Source organism: Sander lucioperca, chromosome 15 (genome assembly GCF_008315115.2).
Source record: "Sander lucioperca isolate FBNREF2018 chromosome 15, SLUC_FBN_1.2, whole genome shotgun sequence".
NCBI classification, from domain to species: Eukaryota; Metazoa; Chordata; class Actinopteri; order Perciformes; family Percidae; genus Sander; species Sander lucioperca.
This window is the reverse complement of record NC_050187.1, coordinates 7,208,973-7,223,495: the sequence shown is the minus strand read 5'-3', so window position 1 is coordinate 7,223,495 and position 14,523 is coordinate 7,208,973. Positions and strand designations below refer to the sequence as shown.

General features: G+C 43.9%; 1 protein-coding gene across 1 annotated transcript in view; it reads left to right on the top strand.

Annotated features, from left to right (window-relative positions):
• The window catches only part of LOC116065575 (sulfotransferase 6B1-like), a 50,133-nt gene that overhangs the window by 12,082 nt on the left and 23,528 nt on the right, over positions 1 to 14,523 (top strand). Inside the window, exon 4 of the mRNA XM_031321114.2 lies at positions 12,966 to 13,183. Within this exon, the coding sequence (XP_031176974.1) occupies positions 12,988 to 13,183 (196 nt within the window). The 5' untranslated portion in view covers positions 12,966 to 12,987. The remainder of the gene's footprint in view (positions 1 to 12,965; positions 13,184 to 14,523) is intronic.

Below are 14,523 nucleotides of genomic sequence, written 5' to 3'. Positions count from 1 at the left end.
AACGCCAAAGGCAACTGACCAAGCGTCTGTTTTTGACGCGCTGGGAGTGAGAACGTGTTGTTGAAAGACTTTTCGAAACCATGCTGCTATTGACTCGAAATGATCAGACAGCTTGGTGAAAACAGACAGGGTTGTTCTACCAGCTACATATATATATATATATATATATATATATATATATATATATATATATATATATATATATATATATATATATATATATGTAACTTTATCGTCTGCATACATCTGAAAACCTGCTCTCGGACATGATTGCATTAAGTCGTTTATATAGAAACTACAAAGTAAAGTTTCCTAAACTAAACGTTCTTGATTGCATGCTCCACTTTCCTTCCTCTCTTCCACAGGGCCCAGTGCTTAATTTGTAAAGTTGGAGGTCCCGGAGCGCAGAGGGGGGGGGTGGATCCGGCGACTCAAAACTGGGCTTGGAGGTAACTGAACCAAAACAAAAATTACACCTGCCTACGTAGCTTCTCTGACTCTGACTAAAAAACCCTAAACAACGCTGTGTGTACATCAGGGCAACGTTTATTTTTATTTCAGAACGCGCACTGCATCGGTTAGAAATGTAAAAAAAATTTAAAATACACTGCAATGATCGTTTTCACAAGCAGCAACTATCCATCGGACAATTAAAACATAAAACCCACCGTGGTCTCCACATTCTTGATCGGCAGAAACGATTTTTGCTTGTTTGGGATCCGACTAGCCAGCGTATTTGAAAAAGTTAAACAAACTTTGTTGTCTTTTTGACATTTTTATCCTCAACCAGCACAAGCGCTTGTGTCACTTGAAGTGCAGCGCCGCGCTGTTGAAGTGCCGATCCCCTCCCTCCGTCCCTCTCCTTCCTCTGTCTCCCCTCCCTCCGTCCCTCTCCCCCCTCCGTCCCTCTCCTCCCTCCGTCCCTCTCCCCCCTCCGTCCATCTCCTCCCTGTCTCCCCTCCCTCCGTCCCTCTCCCCCCTCCGTCTCCTCTCCCCCCTCCGTCCCTCTCCCCCCTCTGTCTTACCCTGAAAATTCACCTCAAAACGCATTGAAAATGCAAACACAAGACTTTTGTGGAACTCCAATGGGGAATCAAGACTAACAAGACAGATAACAACATTGAACACTACACAAACAGTAGTTTATTTTTTTCATTTAGGCGACTAATTTTTCATAGTGACACAGGATCCAATAAAAAAGTTTCCGGATCCAACGTCGGAGGTGCCGGAACATGTTCCGGCGTGTTCCGGCTCAAATTAAGCCCTGACAGGGCCCAATCCTCCGCAAACAGTGACCTACCTGCACTATACATCTTCTGGTACATTTAAAAGACATCATTGATAATAATGATGAAAAGTCTTATCACGCTGCCATGAGGTGTGCCATTGTACTGACTTGACAACTCTGATCCAATCTTTACTTTGATTGTGCTTCCAAAGAAAAAACCCTTTACCCAGTTAAAAACTCTCCCCCAAAAAACATGATCTTGTGCAGCTTAATTAACAATCCTTCCCTCCACATCATGTATTATTTAGGGCTGGATCCTAATATTCGACTAAATCGGAGACTAATTTGTTTGCGAATATTTGGTTGTGAAATATAAAGTCTTCTTGTGCTACATGGGGGGTAAAAGAACACAACAGGACGTCACACAAATAGGCCGTATAGATGACATTCCCACTGCCGCACAACCCTGCGGAGAATCGCCAGATCGCTGTTTCTGTTGGTCTGAACGTGCCCTGAATCCTGATCAGTCCCACCCGCCACGACCGCCACAAGCAAATCTTTGAATATTCGCTGTTGATTAGTGCCAAAGCTTCAAAGCACAAAAGCTGGCATTCAGGACACCCCTAGTGCTATTGGTCTATAACTAGTGGGTTTAGATGGATCCTTGCCAGGTTTTCTTATCGAAATGACCACAAGTATGAAAAGTGTAAAAACAGGGGTGCTACCCAAATGCTGTAACTGTGGAGGAGCGCATAATATGGCATATGGTGGATGTGAGGTTATGAGACGTGACAATTAAATCCAAAAAGTAGGAGTGGAAAGAAGGATCCATTATGCACTAGAACAATGCTACTAATGGAAAAGGAGCAACGGGGGTTTGAGAGCTACAACAAAGATCAAGTGGCAGGATTCATGTGGACAAAAGGGCTTTAGTAACATGGGAAGAAGTGAGAAGAGAGAAACGAACAGATCAGTCAAAGTCAGTCAAGTTGGAGAGTTTTTTAACTAAAGGATTTTCTGTTATGGAAGGAAAATGAAAGTACGGTAAGAGATCAGACTTGTCAAATCAGTACACGGTTGGAAATGGCACACCTCAAGGCAATGTGATAAGCCCGCTACTTTTATCATTATGATCAATGATGTCTTTTCAAAGGTACCAGAAAATATAGGTAGGTCACTGTTTGCGGAGGATGGGGCCCTGTGGAAGAGAGGAAGGAACGTGGAGCATGCAATCAAGAAAGTGCAAGGAGCGATTGATGAGGTTGTGGAATGGGGTTATGATTTGGGGTGTAAGTTCTCAGTGGAAAAATCTCAAACAGTCTTTTTCACCATGATTATTGGCCTGATATAGACGGGTAGTTGTTCAGGCTTTTCTCACGGACCATTCATACATATAGCTATGGAAATTATTGCATTGTAATTCGTATGTATTCCACGTATTTTTTTTGCTGTCGACTACGTAGGAAGGTGGTTGGGGTGGATGGGTGGGACATAAAACACAGGGCTTTCACTCCGGTTCACCGGGGAAAACAAAAGACTTTCACCCTGGAAACGCATGTTTGTTCCTTGGGAGTGTTGTACTCCAAACCACAATCTTTTTCTTCAACTCTACTGGTCGTTTTGCTGTCTAAACTTGGCTGTCATCTCCACATGACACTCACATTTTTTTGTTGGCTACACTGGCAAAACCCCTGAAAGGACATCTGGTGGTGCTCTGGACTAGAGGGCTGCATTGGGATTGGGTCCCACCGGGTCCCACCGGGACCCAACGCAAATCTCGCAGGAGCGGGCGGTTTTAACTTTGCTGCGGGCGGGAGCGGGCGGCTAAAAAAAACACTGCGGGATCGGGATGTAGCCTGGAACCCCCCCACGCCAGCAGAAACCATAGATATACATATATACTGACTGAGTATATACTGTATAGGCCATCTATGAGCAGACACCAGCATGTCTGAGCCTCCCAGGACGGGGGAGCTCCGAGCCAAGGCTCCGTCCACCCTCATCCTCGGCTCCTTCCTCCCCCTCTCTCCCTCTCCTCTCTCCCTCATCCTCGGCTCCTTCCTCCCCCTCTCTCCCTCTCCTCTCTCCCTCATCCTCGGCTCCTTCCTCCCCCTCTCTCCCTCTCCTTCTGCTCCTTCCTCCCCGTCTAACAGCAGCAAGCACCTGCCTTTTTTGCCTTCATCTTCTCCCTATTAACCTATAAAATTACGTGTTTTCTCATGCGGGACGGGAGAAGACACAACGTCAATGCATCTCTATTATTGTGCGGGCATAAATTCTCAGAGTTTTGCGGGTGTGGGCGGGAGTGGACGTACACATTGCGGGAGCGGGCGGGAGTGTAACACACATGTTGCGGGTGCGGGCGGTAATGGTCAGAAATTCGCTGGGAGCGGGCGGGAGCGGGATGAAGAAAACAGTCCCGTGCAGGGCTCTACTCTGTACCCTGCACCCAGTCACCTATTGGTGGGCAGTGCTGGGCAAGTTACTTCCAAAATGTAATACATTATAGATGACTAGTTACTGTCATTTAAGAGTAATTAGTTATATTACAATATTACTGTCTCTGAATTGTAATGCTTTACACCACTTTTCCATTACTTTTGAGTAACTTTCACCAAAATAACGTAGCTTGTGAATTTCACCACCGGATCAATAAAGTCTCCTCTTTATCCACTTTACAGTTTTTCTCATTTGCTAAGACACACTAAATGAAACTGGGATCCGCTTTATCTTCATCATCACATTATTAGCACAGCAGAAGTCTTCTCTTGCAAATGTTTTAACACTTTTTCATTTGTTACACACATTTTTCACACCCTTTGTCAAAACAGTTACCACAGATCTCATTGAAAGACCCCGAACTCTATTGGATTCACTGTGGTGAACAAAAGGAAAACATCTATTCACAGCTGATAGAAAGTACTTGCATAATTAGAAAACTCTATGCACCTGTGTGAAACTCATTTGCACAACTCTTCAATCAGCAATCAGTCCTCATCCATCTATAAAAGATGCCACCTCTGTGTTGCTATTTGCAAGCATGGATCAAAGAGGCCATAGAGTAAGAGGCCATGATAGAGGGGCCAGAGGAAGAGGAGCCCGTATGCGTGGTGGAGGCCATGGCAGAGGGGCCAGAGGAAGAGGAGCCCGTATGCGTGGTGGAGGCCATGGCAGAGGGGCCAGAGGAAGAGGAGCCCGTATGCGTGGTGGAGGCCATGGCAGAGGGGCCAGAGGAGGAACTGCAGCAGCAAGAGGACAAAATCGAGCTCAAGTTTCAAATGAAATTCGGGCAACAATTATTGACCATGTCATCAATCATGGCTTGTCCTTTAGAGAGGCTGGACAAAGGGTCCAGCCCATTCTGACTCGGAGCACTGTGGCATCTATTGTCAGGCTTTTTCGGAATGAGAACAGGTAATTCACAGTGTTACTGTAATGTATACCACTGTGTATTTCAGCTTTACTGTATTGCCCTGTTAGCAGAGCAAACTGTGTCTACAGTAATGCAGATGTTTTATCAATCCCATTTATGTGACTGTCATACAGTAATGTCAATTTTGACATGCTTTTTGCTTTTACTTTATAGGATCCACACATTACCACACACTGGTGGCAGAGGAAAGATATTTAGTATTGAACAGGAGTCTGCCATTGTAGATATGGTAGATATGGTAGTGGCAAACAATGCAATCAGACTGCGTGAAATCCAGGCAGCAGTAATTGCAGATCAGGGAGCATTTAGAAATATAAACAGTGAGTTTGGCAACTATAGATCGAGTCCTTAAACGCCACCATGTCAGAATGAAGCAGCTGTACCGAGGTCCATTTCAAAGAAACTCTGACATCGTAAAGGAGGCACGATTCCAGTATGTGCAGGTACAGATTTTGTTATTGTAATACCTTGTTTACCATAGTTACATGCAACTGGAATACTGTAATTTGCTTTATGAATTTGTTCTTTTTCTTAGAGAATAATGGAGCTTGAAGCTGAGGGGGCACATCACAAATTAATTTTTGTGGATGAAGCCGGCTTCAACCTCTGTAAAGTGAGGAGACGCGGGAGGAACATCATTGGGCAGAGGGCCGCTGTCACAGTGCCAGGTCAGAGGGGTGCCAATCTCACCATGTGTGCTGCCATCTCCAATGATGGGGTCCTTTGCCACATACCAACATACCAACCATTGGCCCATACAATACAGAACGCCTCATCACATTTCTTGATTCATTGAAAGAAATACTGATTCCACCCGAAGAGAGAGGGCTGTTGAGGCCTGGCATGACTCTGTATGTCATAATTTGGGACAATGTGGCTTTCCATCACTCTCGCCTTGTGAACGAATGGTTTGCAGCACAGCCTCGTATTATGATGCACTTCCTTCCTGCATACTCCCCTTTTCTGAACCCAATCGAGGAGTTCTTCTCTGCTTGGAGGTGGAAGGTGTATGATCACCGGCCATATGAGCAGATGCCCCTCCTGGAGGCAATGAATGCTGGTTGCCTGGCAATAGGTGCAGAGGACTGCCAGGGATGGATGCGCCACGCAAGGAGGTATTTCCCTCGGTGCATTGCAAGGGAAAACATTCAATGCGATGTTGATGAGAACCTGTGGCATAATCGTCAAGAACGAATGGACTAAATGTGAAAGATAAAATATATCTTTTCTAAAGGTGTTTCCTTTGGTAGCTTCAGTATCCATTTGAGTTTGTAAAGTGTCATATTTCGTATTGATGGCTGTATTTTGTATTTTGTTGTCCATTGTGTAATGATTGATTGAAAGAATAAATTAATTTGACCACAAGTTGTGGTGTTTGATGGAAATATTTGCTTATGTTGCATGCTTTTAATGTTTTGTGAGTGTTAGAGCATTTTGCTAACAAAATGAGTCATTTTGGCCATTGAGCTTCAGTTTTATCCTGTGTGTTAACTGTTTTGAAAATGTGATGTCAGAGTGAGCAAATGTGTTTAAGCAGTTGAGAAAAACTGTAATACATCATAGATTATTAATATTTTGTATAATTAATATGAATATGCAAAGTAACTAAAGCTATACAAATAGAGAAGTAAAATGTACAATAGGCAAGTAGGAGAAAATGAAAATACTCAATTAAAAGTACCATACAGTTGTATTGAAGTACGGCATAGTTAGTTTCCACGGCTGATAAAATGCAATGGTATTTACGTGTAGCAAGCCTAATCTGGACACACTGCTGTCCGTGCTGACATATTGACATATTGACCTATTGGGACACAGATGTTGTCCGTACCGTCTCTGGTTCTGGCTCTGACCAACAACAGCTCGCTTCAATGCAGCGTAATAACTCCTGAAAATAATGTCCATCTCGCAAATGTATCTGTCTCTGTAGTCATCTCAACCACCGAATACAGCAACAGGAAATAATACTCACAGCTTTTTTTTACCTGTCAAGAAATGTTTGGCGGTGTTGGTGAATTCTTAAAAGAACAAAACACCACTAAATGTTGCGTTAAAATGCGTTGTAACTCACGTTACTGAGATTGTAACGGGTATAATGTTACAGAGATGTAATTAGTAATGCATTATATTACTGCGTTACAGCAAAAAGGAATACATTACTGTAATTGCGTTACCTTTGTAACGCGTTACTCCCAACACTGTTGGTGGGTAAACTCAACTTCCAACTGCCTCTAATACGAGCAAAAGCTCACGGATCTCAATAGTCAACGGTCGCCTAATTTCATCGGACAATGCCTGTTTGGAATGGGCTGATTGCTTGGCATCCTGTATTGCTGCTTGAAGCTTTCTCCAGAACCATTGTACTCCAAAATAACTCACAGAGGGACCCCAAAGCACTTAATATGCAACTAACTGTATACTACTGCCTGACTGTGTACTTATAATTAGTTAGGTCTTAGTTGTTTGGTCTATAAAATGTCAGAAAAACGTCCTCAAATGTCTTGTTATAGCCACAACTCAATCGATATCGATCAAAATAGTTGCTGATTACATTTTACATGTAGATGTGTGCCGTGAGCATTGCTACTCTTCAGACAGTCAGGGTTTCAAAAAGTATGTAAAGTACAAGAGAAAGAAGAGGAAGCGTGACAGATTCAAGTGGGAAGATGTATAATGTCCGGGGTCCTATAGAACCGTGTGTGTTGTGTGTGTGAGTGGAATATGTAGTTGCTCATTTGTACGGCGGTGAAAGGAGATTTTTGTTTGCAACAATTTGTCAACTGACACCGAGAGGCCCCCCGAGCTGACTTGGGCCCCTGGCGACCAATACTGAAGTGTAGAGAGAGAGAGGGTAAAGGAAAGAGAGCGGGGAACGGTTTGGGAGAAAGAGAGGAAAGAGCAACATCTGAGGACAAAGAGTGGTGGAAACAGAGGAAAAATAGAACTACGTAGCTCTTTTAAAACACATATGGTGTCAGAAAAAACATGTTTTCAGCTTTGTGACAGTATATTCCAGCTGATCCAAGAGGCTTTTTAAAGACTTTATTTAGCTGTAGAAGTAAATCTGTAAAATAACAGAAAAAGTTCTGGCAGCTCATTACCCCGGACTTTGCCCCTTGATAAAAAAAAAAGGGAAATGATGTGTGTGGCTACAGTTTAAAAGTCCCATGACATGCTACTTTTTGGATGCTTTTAAATAGGCCTTAGTGGTCCCCTAATACTGTATCTGAAGTCTCTTTTATATAGGCCTTAGTGGTCCCCTAATACTGTATCTGAAGTCTCTTTTATATAGACCTTAGTGGTCCCCTAATACTGTATCTGAAGTCTCTTTTATATAGACCTTAGTGGTCCCCTAGTACTGTATCTGAAGTCTCTTTTATATAGGCCTTAGTGGTCCCCTAATACTGTATCTGAAGTCTCTTTTATATAGACCTTAGTGGTCCTCTAATACTGTATCTGAAGTCTCTTTATATAGACCTTAGTGGTCCCCTAGTACTGTATCTGAAGTCTCTTTTATATAGGCCTTAGTGGTCCCCTAATACTGTATCTGAAGTCTCTTTTATATAGACCTTAGTGGTCCCCTAATACTGTATCTGAAGTCTCTTTTATATAGACCTTAGTGGTCCCCTAATACTGTATCTGAAGTCTCTTTTATATAGACCTTAGTGGTCCCCTAATACTGTATCTGAAGTCTCTTTTATATAGACCTTAGTGGTCCCCTAATACTGTATCTGAAGTCTCTTTCCTGAAATTCAGCCTTGGTGCAGAATTACAGCCACTAGAGCCAGTCCCACAATGAGCTTTCCTTAGGATGTGCCATTTCTGTGTCTGTAGCTTTAAATGCTATTGAGGAGGAGAGAGGGGGGGGGCAAGGTGGAGGGTGGGGGTGTGGCCTTGACCAACTGCCATGCTTCGCTTGTTTGAAAGCCATGATGTCTCTCTCTTTCTCATGGGTGGGCCAAATTCTCTGGCCGGTAAAGCAGAGAAAGGGGAGGTAACCTTTCCCCTTATGACGTCATAAAGGGAAGATTCCAGATCGGCCCATCTGAGCTTTCATTTTCTCAAAGACAGAGCAGGATACCCAGGGCTCGGTTTACACCTATCACCATTTCTAGTCACTGGGGGACCATAGGCAGGCTGGGGGAACTCATATTAATTTTAAAAAACCTCATAAAGTGAAATTTTCATGCCATGGGACCTTTAAATACTGAACATTAGAATTTTCTTTCCCAATAAATGCACCAAAAACATCGGAGTGTCACAAAGAAAAAAAAAGAAACCAAAACGTCGAAACAAAATGCCCAAAAAAATTTAGAAAAAAGCATCAGCACGGACTTTAATCTCCCAAACCAACCTCTGTGGCCGACAAAAGTTGCACAAAGTCTACAATTCGAAAAACAAAAATACAACTGTGAATCACGTTCTTTGATATGCCCCCCCCCGAAAAGGGCCATTCTGAGCCTTGGAAAAAAAAAATATATACAAAATGTGGTACAACAACTAGCCTGGTTGACACCAGACCCTTCTCAGTTGTAACTGAGAGTGGGTCTGGGGAAGGTTCATTGACAGTTCATTTCCAAAGGGGCGTCACCAACGGACGCCGCTCAAATGCCTCTGGGCGCCATTGGATAGTCCTTCAACCAATCAGACCAACGATCCGGGTGACACTGCTCTTCGGTAGCCGTCATGTTGAATGTAAACAAAAAGCTGCTCGCCGTCGCTGCGCTATCGTCGTCGCGTAAAGCCCGCCTCAACGGTTGTGATTGGTGTAGAGCCCGCCTCAACGGTTGTGATTGGTGTAGAGCCCGCCTCAGCGGTTGTGATTGGTGTAGAGCCCGCCTCAGCGGTTGTAATTGGTGTAGAGCCCGCCTCAACGGTTGTGATTGGTGTAAAGCCCGCCTCAATGGTTGTGATTGGTGTAGAGCCCGCCTCAGCGGTTGTGATTGGTGTAAAGCCCGCCTCAGCGGTTGTGATTGGTGTAGAGCCCACCTCAACGGTTGTGATTGGTGTAGAGCCCGCCTCAACGGTTGTGATTGGTGTAGAGCCCGCCTCAGCGGTTGTGATTGGTGCCTCGATTTCGGGGACATTGGAAATGGGCTTGAATGGGCTCTTCGCCAGACTGACTTGCAGAGCAAATCTCAAATTCGTTCGTCAGGGTTTACCCAAGCTACACTACAACACCTTAGACTATACCACTGGGTACAAGTATAAAGAAGCAAGATCATAAAAGTGGAATCTTGTGTACAAGGGACAGAAGAAGAGACAGATTAGAAAGTTAATAATACAGATAATACAGACAGATGACTTGGTTTTGCGGAGGAAGTGGTGCAGACTGCAGTGTTTTCTCCATCTGGCATGCAGCTGTGTTTAAACGCTGCATCTGTTTCCTGTCAACATTTGAATACCCTCATAAATACAACATGCGTAACATGAGCATGTACGAATATACTGCCGATAATTACTGGACAGAACATCTGGCTCCTCGAGGAATCTTTTTATATAGATTTTTTAGATAATAATATGCATAATCTGTACTTTCGGGCTGCAAACGGAGACGTGAATAGATACTAGATAGTCTAGAGCTGCAAAGATTAATCGATTAGTTGTCAATTGTTGAAATAATCGCCAAGTATTTTGATAATCGGTTCATCGTTTGGAGTCATTTTTTTAATGAAATATGGTTCCAAAAAAATTTATCTGATATCAGGCACAAGTTTCTTAAGTTCTTTCAGCAATATGACATCAAGACTTCGCATACACATACACGCCACTTTCCTAAAGCCAAGTGGCGTGTTATCTGTACGCATTTTGAGCTATCTGCGTGTATGTCTACGCTGTGTACAGCAGACAGCGGCCTGCAATGTCACAGCGTAAACATACACGCCACTTTCTAAAGCCACGTGGCGTGTTATCGCAAGGCAACGGTTGGGTTTAGGAAACGTCACACGCGGGTTGGGTTTAGGAAAAGAACAAACGTGGAAAGGAAACGTGACACGCAGGACACGATCCCCGGTCTCCTGGGTGACAGTCCTGTGTTTGACCCATCCTCCCCCCCAACCAACCTCCCTATGTGGATTTTCGCCCTTTCATACTACTCGCTACGGCGTAAATTCACACGCAATCTCAAGGTAATGTAAGTCAATGGAGGCCAAACAGTGATGATAAACATGCTAAAAAATGAGTATGCGTCTTGATAACACGCCAATAATGGCATACGAATTGGCGAGAATAGAGCTGCAAAGATTAATTGATGAGTTCAAGGGCGTAACTTTGGGTTCAACATTGAGACCTCCAACTATCTAGGGACGTTCTGGGACATGTCTGCATTCAACACATTCTCAAGAACGGGTCCGTGTGATATCGTACGAAAATGTATGCACACCAAAACGTATGATATCCTACGAAATTAGGAGACCGCCGGCTGATCATGTGACGCCGGCTGGCTACGAAGTCCATGACGCCGAGTGGCAGTTGCTAGTTGTTTAAGCCGCTACAGAGCTTCGCGATGCAGGCTACGGACCTCCGTCACAGCTCGGTCGAATCAGCGGCAGTTAGCAGATGTGTTCAGCCATAAATGGGTGACTTTGAGCTGGGTACAAAGCAAGTTTGGATTAAAACACTCCTAAGGAACACACATTTCCTGGGTGAAACTCTTGGGGAAATGAACTCCGTTCTCTGGCTTGAAAGTCCTGTGTTTGAACGTACACCCATCTTCCCCGACCTCAGCCAGGCACAGCCAGCCGCGTTCTTATACATGCGGTGAATATGTTCTAGTTTCTTCACTCCTCTGAGACAGTAAACTAAATATCTTTGAGTTGTGGACAAAACAAGACATTTGAGGATGCCATCTTGGACTTTTTGGGAAACATGACGTTATATTCCGGGATTGCTATGCCGGGAAATTTCGCCGGGTGTCCTTCTTTCCGGCCAGATGTCTTGTCACCTTCTTTGTTTCTTCTTTCTTGTACTTTCCACATGTAAACCAGAGTGGTGATTGTTGGAACAGTGGAAAGACGAACCAAGTCTCACGTGGTAACATACTCTTGGCCAAAACTCCTAGAACCTTTTGTTGTTGTGGATACCCTTTTCTCTCTGTGCGCGGTCATTTGGAGTCGGCGTCACCTACGTCACCTACGCTACCTGCCACGCCACCAGCCCTGTACTCCATGCCCACCTCGCCTACCTCCACTCCTCTGACCATTGGACTACCACCTCCCCTTTTGCAAGATCTTCTGTACAACTGAGCATTCATTAAAACCCTTTTGCTAACCCAAAACCTTTGAGGACAAATTTCATTGTTGATTGTTGTTCCCATCAGTCACTTGGACACAAAAACATGGGAAAAAAATGAAGTTACTCTTTAAATTCCATCCCGGGTAATGTAGGATCCAGTCAGGATACTTTGGCCTCTGTTGTTTCTGTTTTTATCTTTTCATAACCGATTTCTTGCAAGTATTATCCAAATATATGGATACAGTACCACCACCCTGGAGTACCCTTTAAAGGTGTAAGTTTGCATGTAAAACAAGAGTCCACTCTTAAAGGAACACACGCTGAAGAAACTGAGGAACAAAGATCAACTTTCAGTTGATTTTTGTCTCTATTACACCCCCCCCGCAATCAACTGAGGAAGTGGGATCTCTCGGGGTTTCTCCCCTCTCTCTGCTTCTAGGCTGACATGACATTTTTTTTTGTCTTCTTAATGGATTTCGGGGGCGGTGGGCTAGTTGCCAACTCCTGCTGCTGTTAACGTCTGTCAGCATCTGGTGAACATTTCACAGGCTTCTCCACACACGCGCCCGCACACACACACACACACACGCACACAGACACACACGCACACACGCACAAATGCACGCACGCACACACACACACACACACAGACACACACACACACACACACACACAGACACACACACACACACACACACACACACACACTACAGACACACACACACACACAGACACACACACGCACACACGCATGCACACACACACGCACACAGACACACACACACACACACACACGCACACAGACACACACACACACACACACACACACACACACACACACACACACACACACACACACACACACACACACACTATGTGTAGTAAAAGGAGGAGGTGCCTGGTGCCTCCTCCTCCTTTTACAACTCACACACACACCCGTTCTCTCTCCCTCTTTCTCTCTCTCTCTCTCTCTCTCTCTTCTTTCTCACTGCTGCTAGCCTGCTACACTATTTAAACATTCCTGGTTCAGTTGCTTCCTGATCATTGCCTCTGAGTTTGTGATCTGTGAAGCTTCACACTGTGCTGAATCAGGATGAACAGCAACGCCACCGTCTCCAAGGCGCAGTCCAAGATGCAGATGGCAAAGGACATGAAGGAAGAGGACAAGCTGTACAGGTACAACGGGGTGTTGTACCCGCGCCTCATGTGCCCCGAGGAAAATCTCCAGGCTCTGCAGAACATCGAGGCCAGAGAGGACGACGTCATGCTGGTGGCTTACCCCAAATGTGGTGAGAGATTGAGATATGATTACATTTATAAAAGATGTTCAGAACTTCAGACGCTACAACGCTCATTTAGGATATAGTTTTTAAAGGGTGACAGGGTATTGCTGTGAAAGAGTTTTCAGATTTTTAGCAGAAGGGGAGGAAGTTGTCAGATCTTTTATGAATACAAAAAGTAATACAATATAGAAATCATAGAAATAAAATGTTTTTTCTATTGTAGAAATACTTTGTTTCATGTAAAATTCTTGCATTCAAAATTGTATTGAAATTAAAATACAGGTACAGTAGGCACGTAACAATTATTATATAATTACCTTATCACAATTCTTTTTAAACATTATACTCAAGTACCACAAAAACAAGTACTTGAGACAATTTTTCTTAGTTACTTTCCACTGTACATTTCTGATCTTTTTAGGCTCTGATCTTTTGTCCCATTTAAAACTAAAGGTCAATGAATTGAGTTTTACGTGACTCATTTTAAGCCCATTTCTGATGTTGTACTGACCCTAACTGAGTCTTTGAACTGCCTGAACTTAACTACTTCTGTTTCACAATGTTCACTGGCGCTGCGGTGCCGAAACGTGCACTAATGTGGCGAGGATGTATTGATATTTAATGTCTTTTCTGTTAAGAACACAAAGAACTCACAGTGCGGTTTCCAGAGGAAGAAAGCCGTGACATTCCTGCTGTCGGCGTGGTGCGTTTAAGGAATGTGACATGTTGTTCTTTTTGGGGGTTTTGGATTCACCTTTGAAATGATTTTTGCACACCAGCTGGCTCAAGGAGCAACGGCAGGAAGCCAAACCAGTTAATCGTCTATGGAGGAATGTTAGATGACACACACCCGTCCTACGTCTCCATTCACTGGGGCCCCAGTTTGGACCGGAGCCCTGACTAACTATTTATCTATGGGTGTGTGACTGTACCTCCATCTGTCTGGCCATTTGGAGCCTCTTTTTTAAACGGCTGAACGTCCCCTTTTAACCCTTACGTTGTCTTCCATTCAACCGTGCACTTGCCGTTTGACAACTGCAAACTGAAAATCATCATCATCATCGTTTTAGTCATTTTTTTGTAAACACTTTTGGCACTTTTTGATGATGATTTTAGAGCTTTTTTGACATTTAACGTTTCTTTTCACTACCATGTAACACCACTACCACCAATTTATCACCCAGCCCAGTCTCATGGCAGTTCGTGAAATGGTCACGTTATTGAATCTATTGATTCGTGTACTGAACACGTTAATGTCGTTATTTTCGTGTGGTGAGCACGAATTGTAAAGTAATGTATTTCAATGGGAAGCTTATTTCGTGATCACAGAACGACTACGGTAGCGA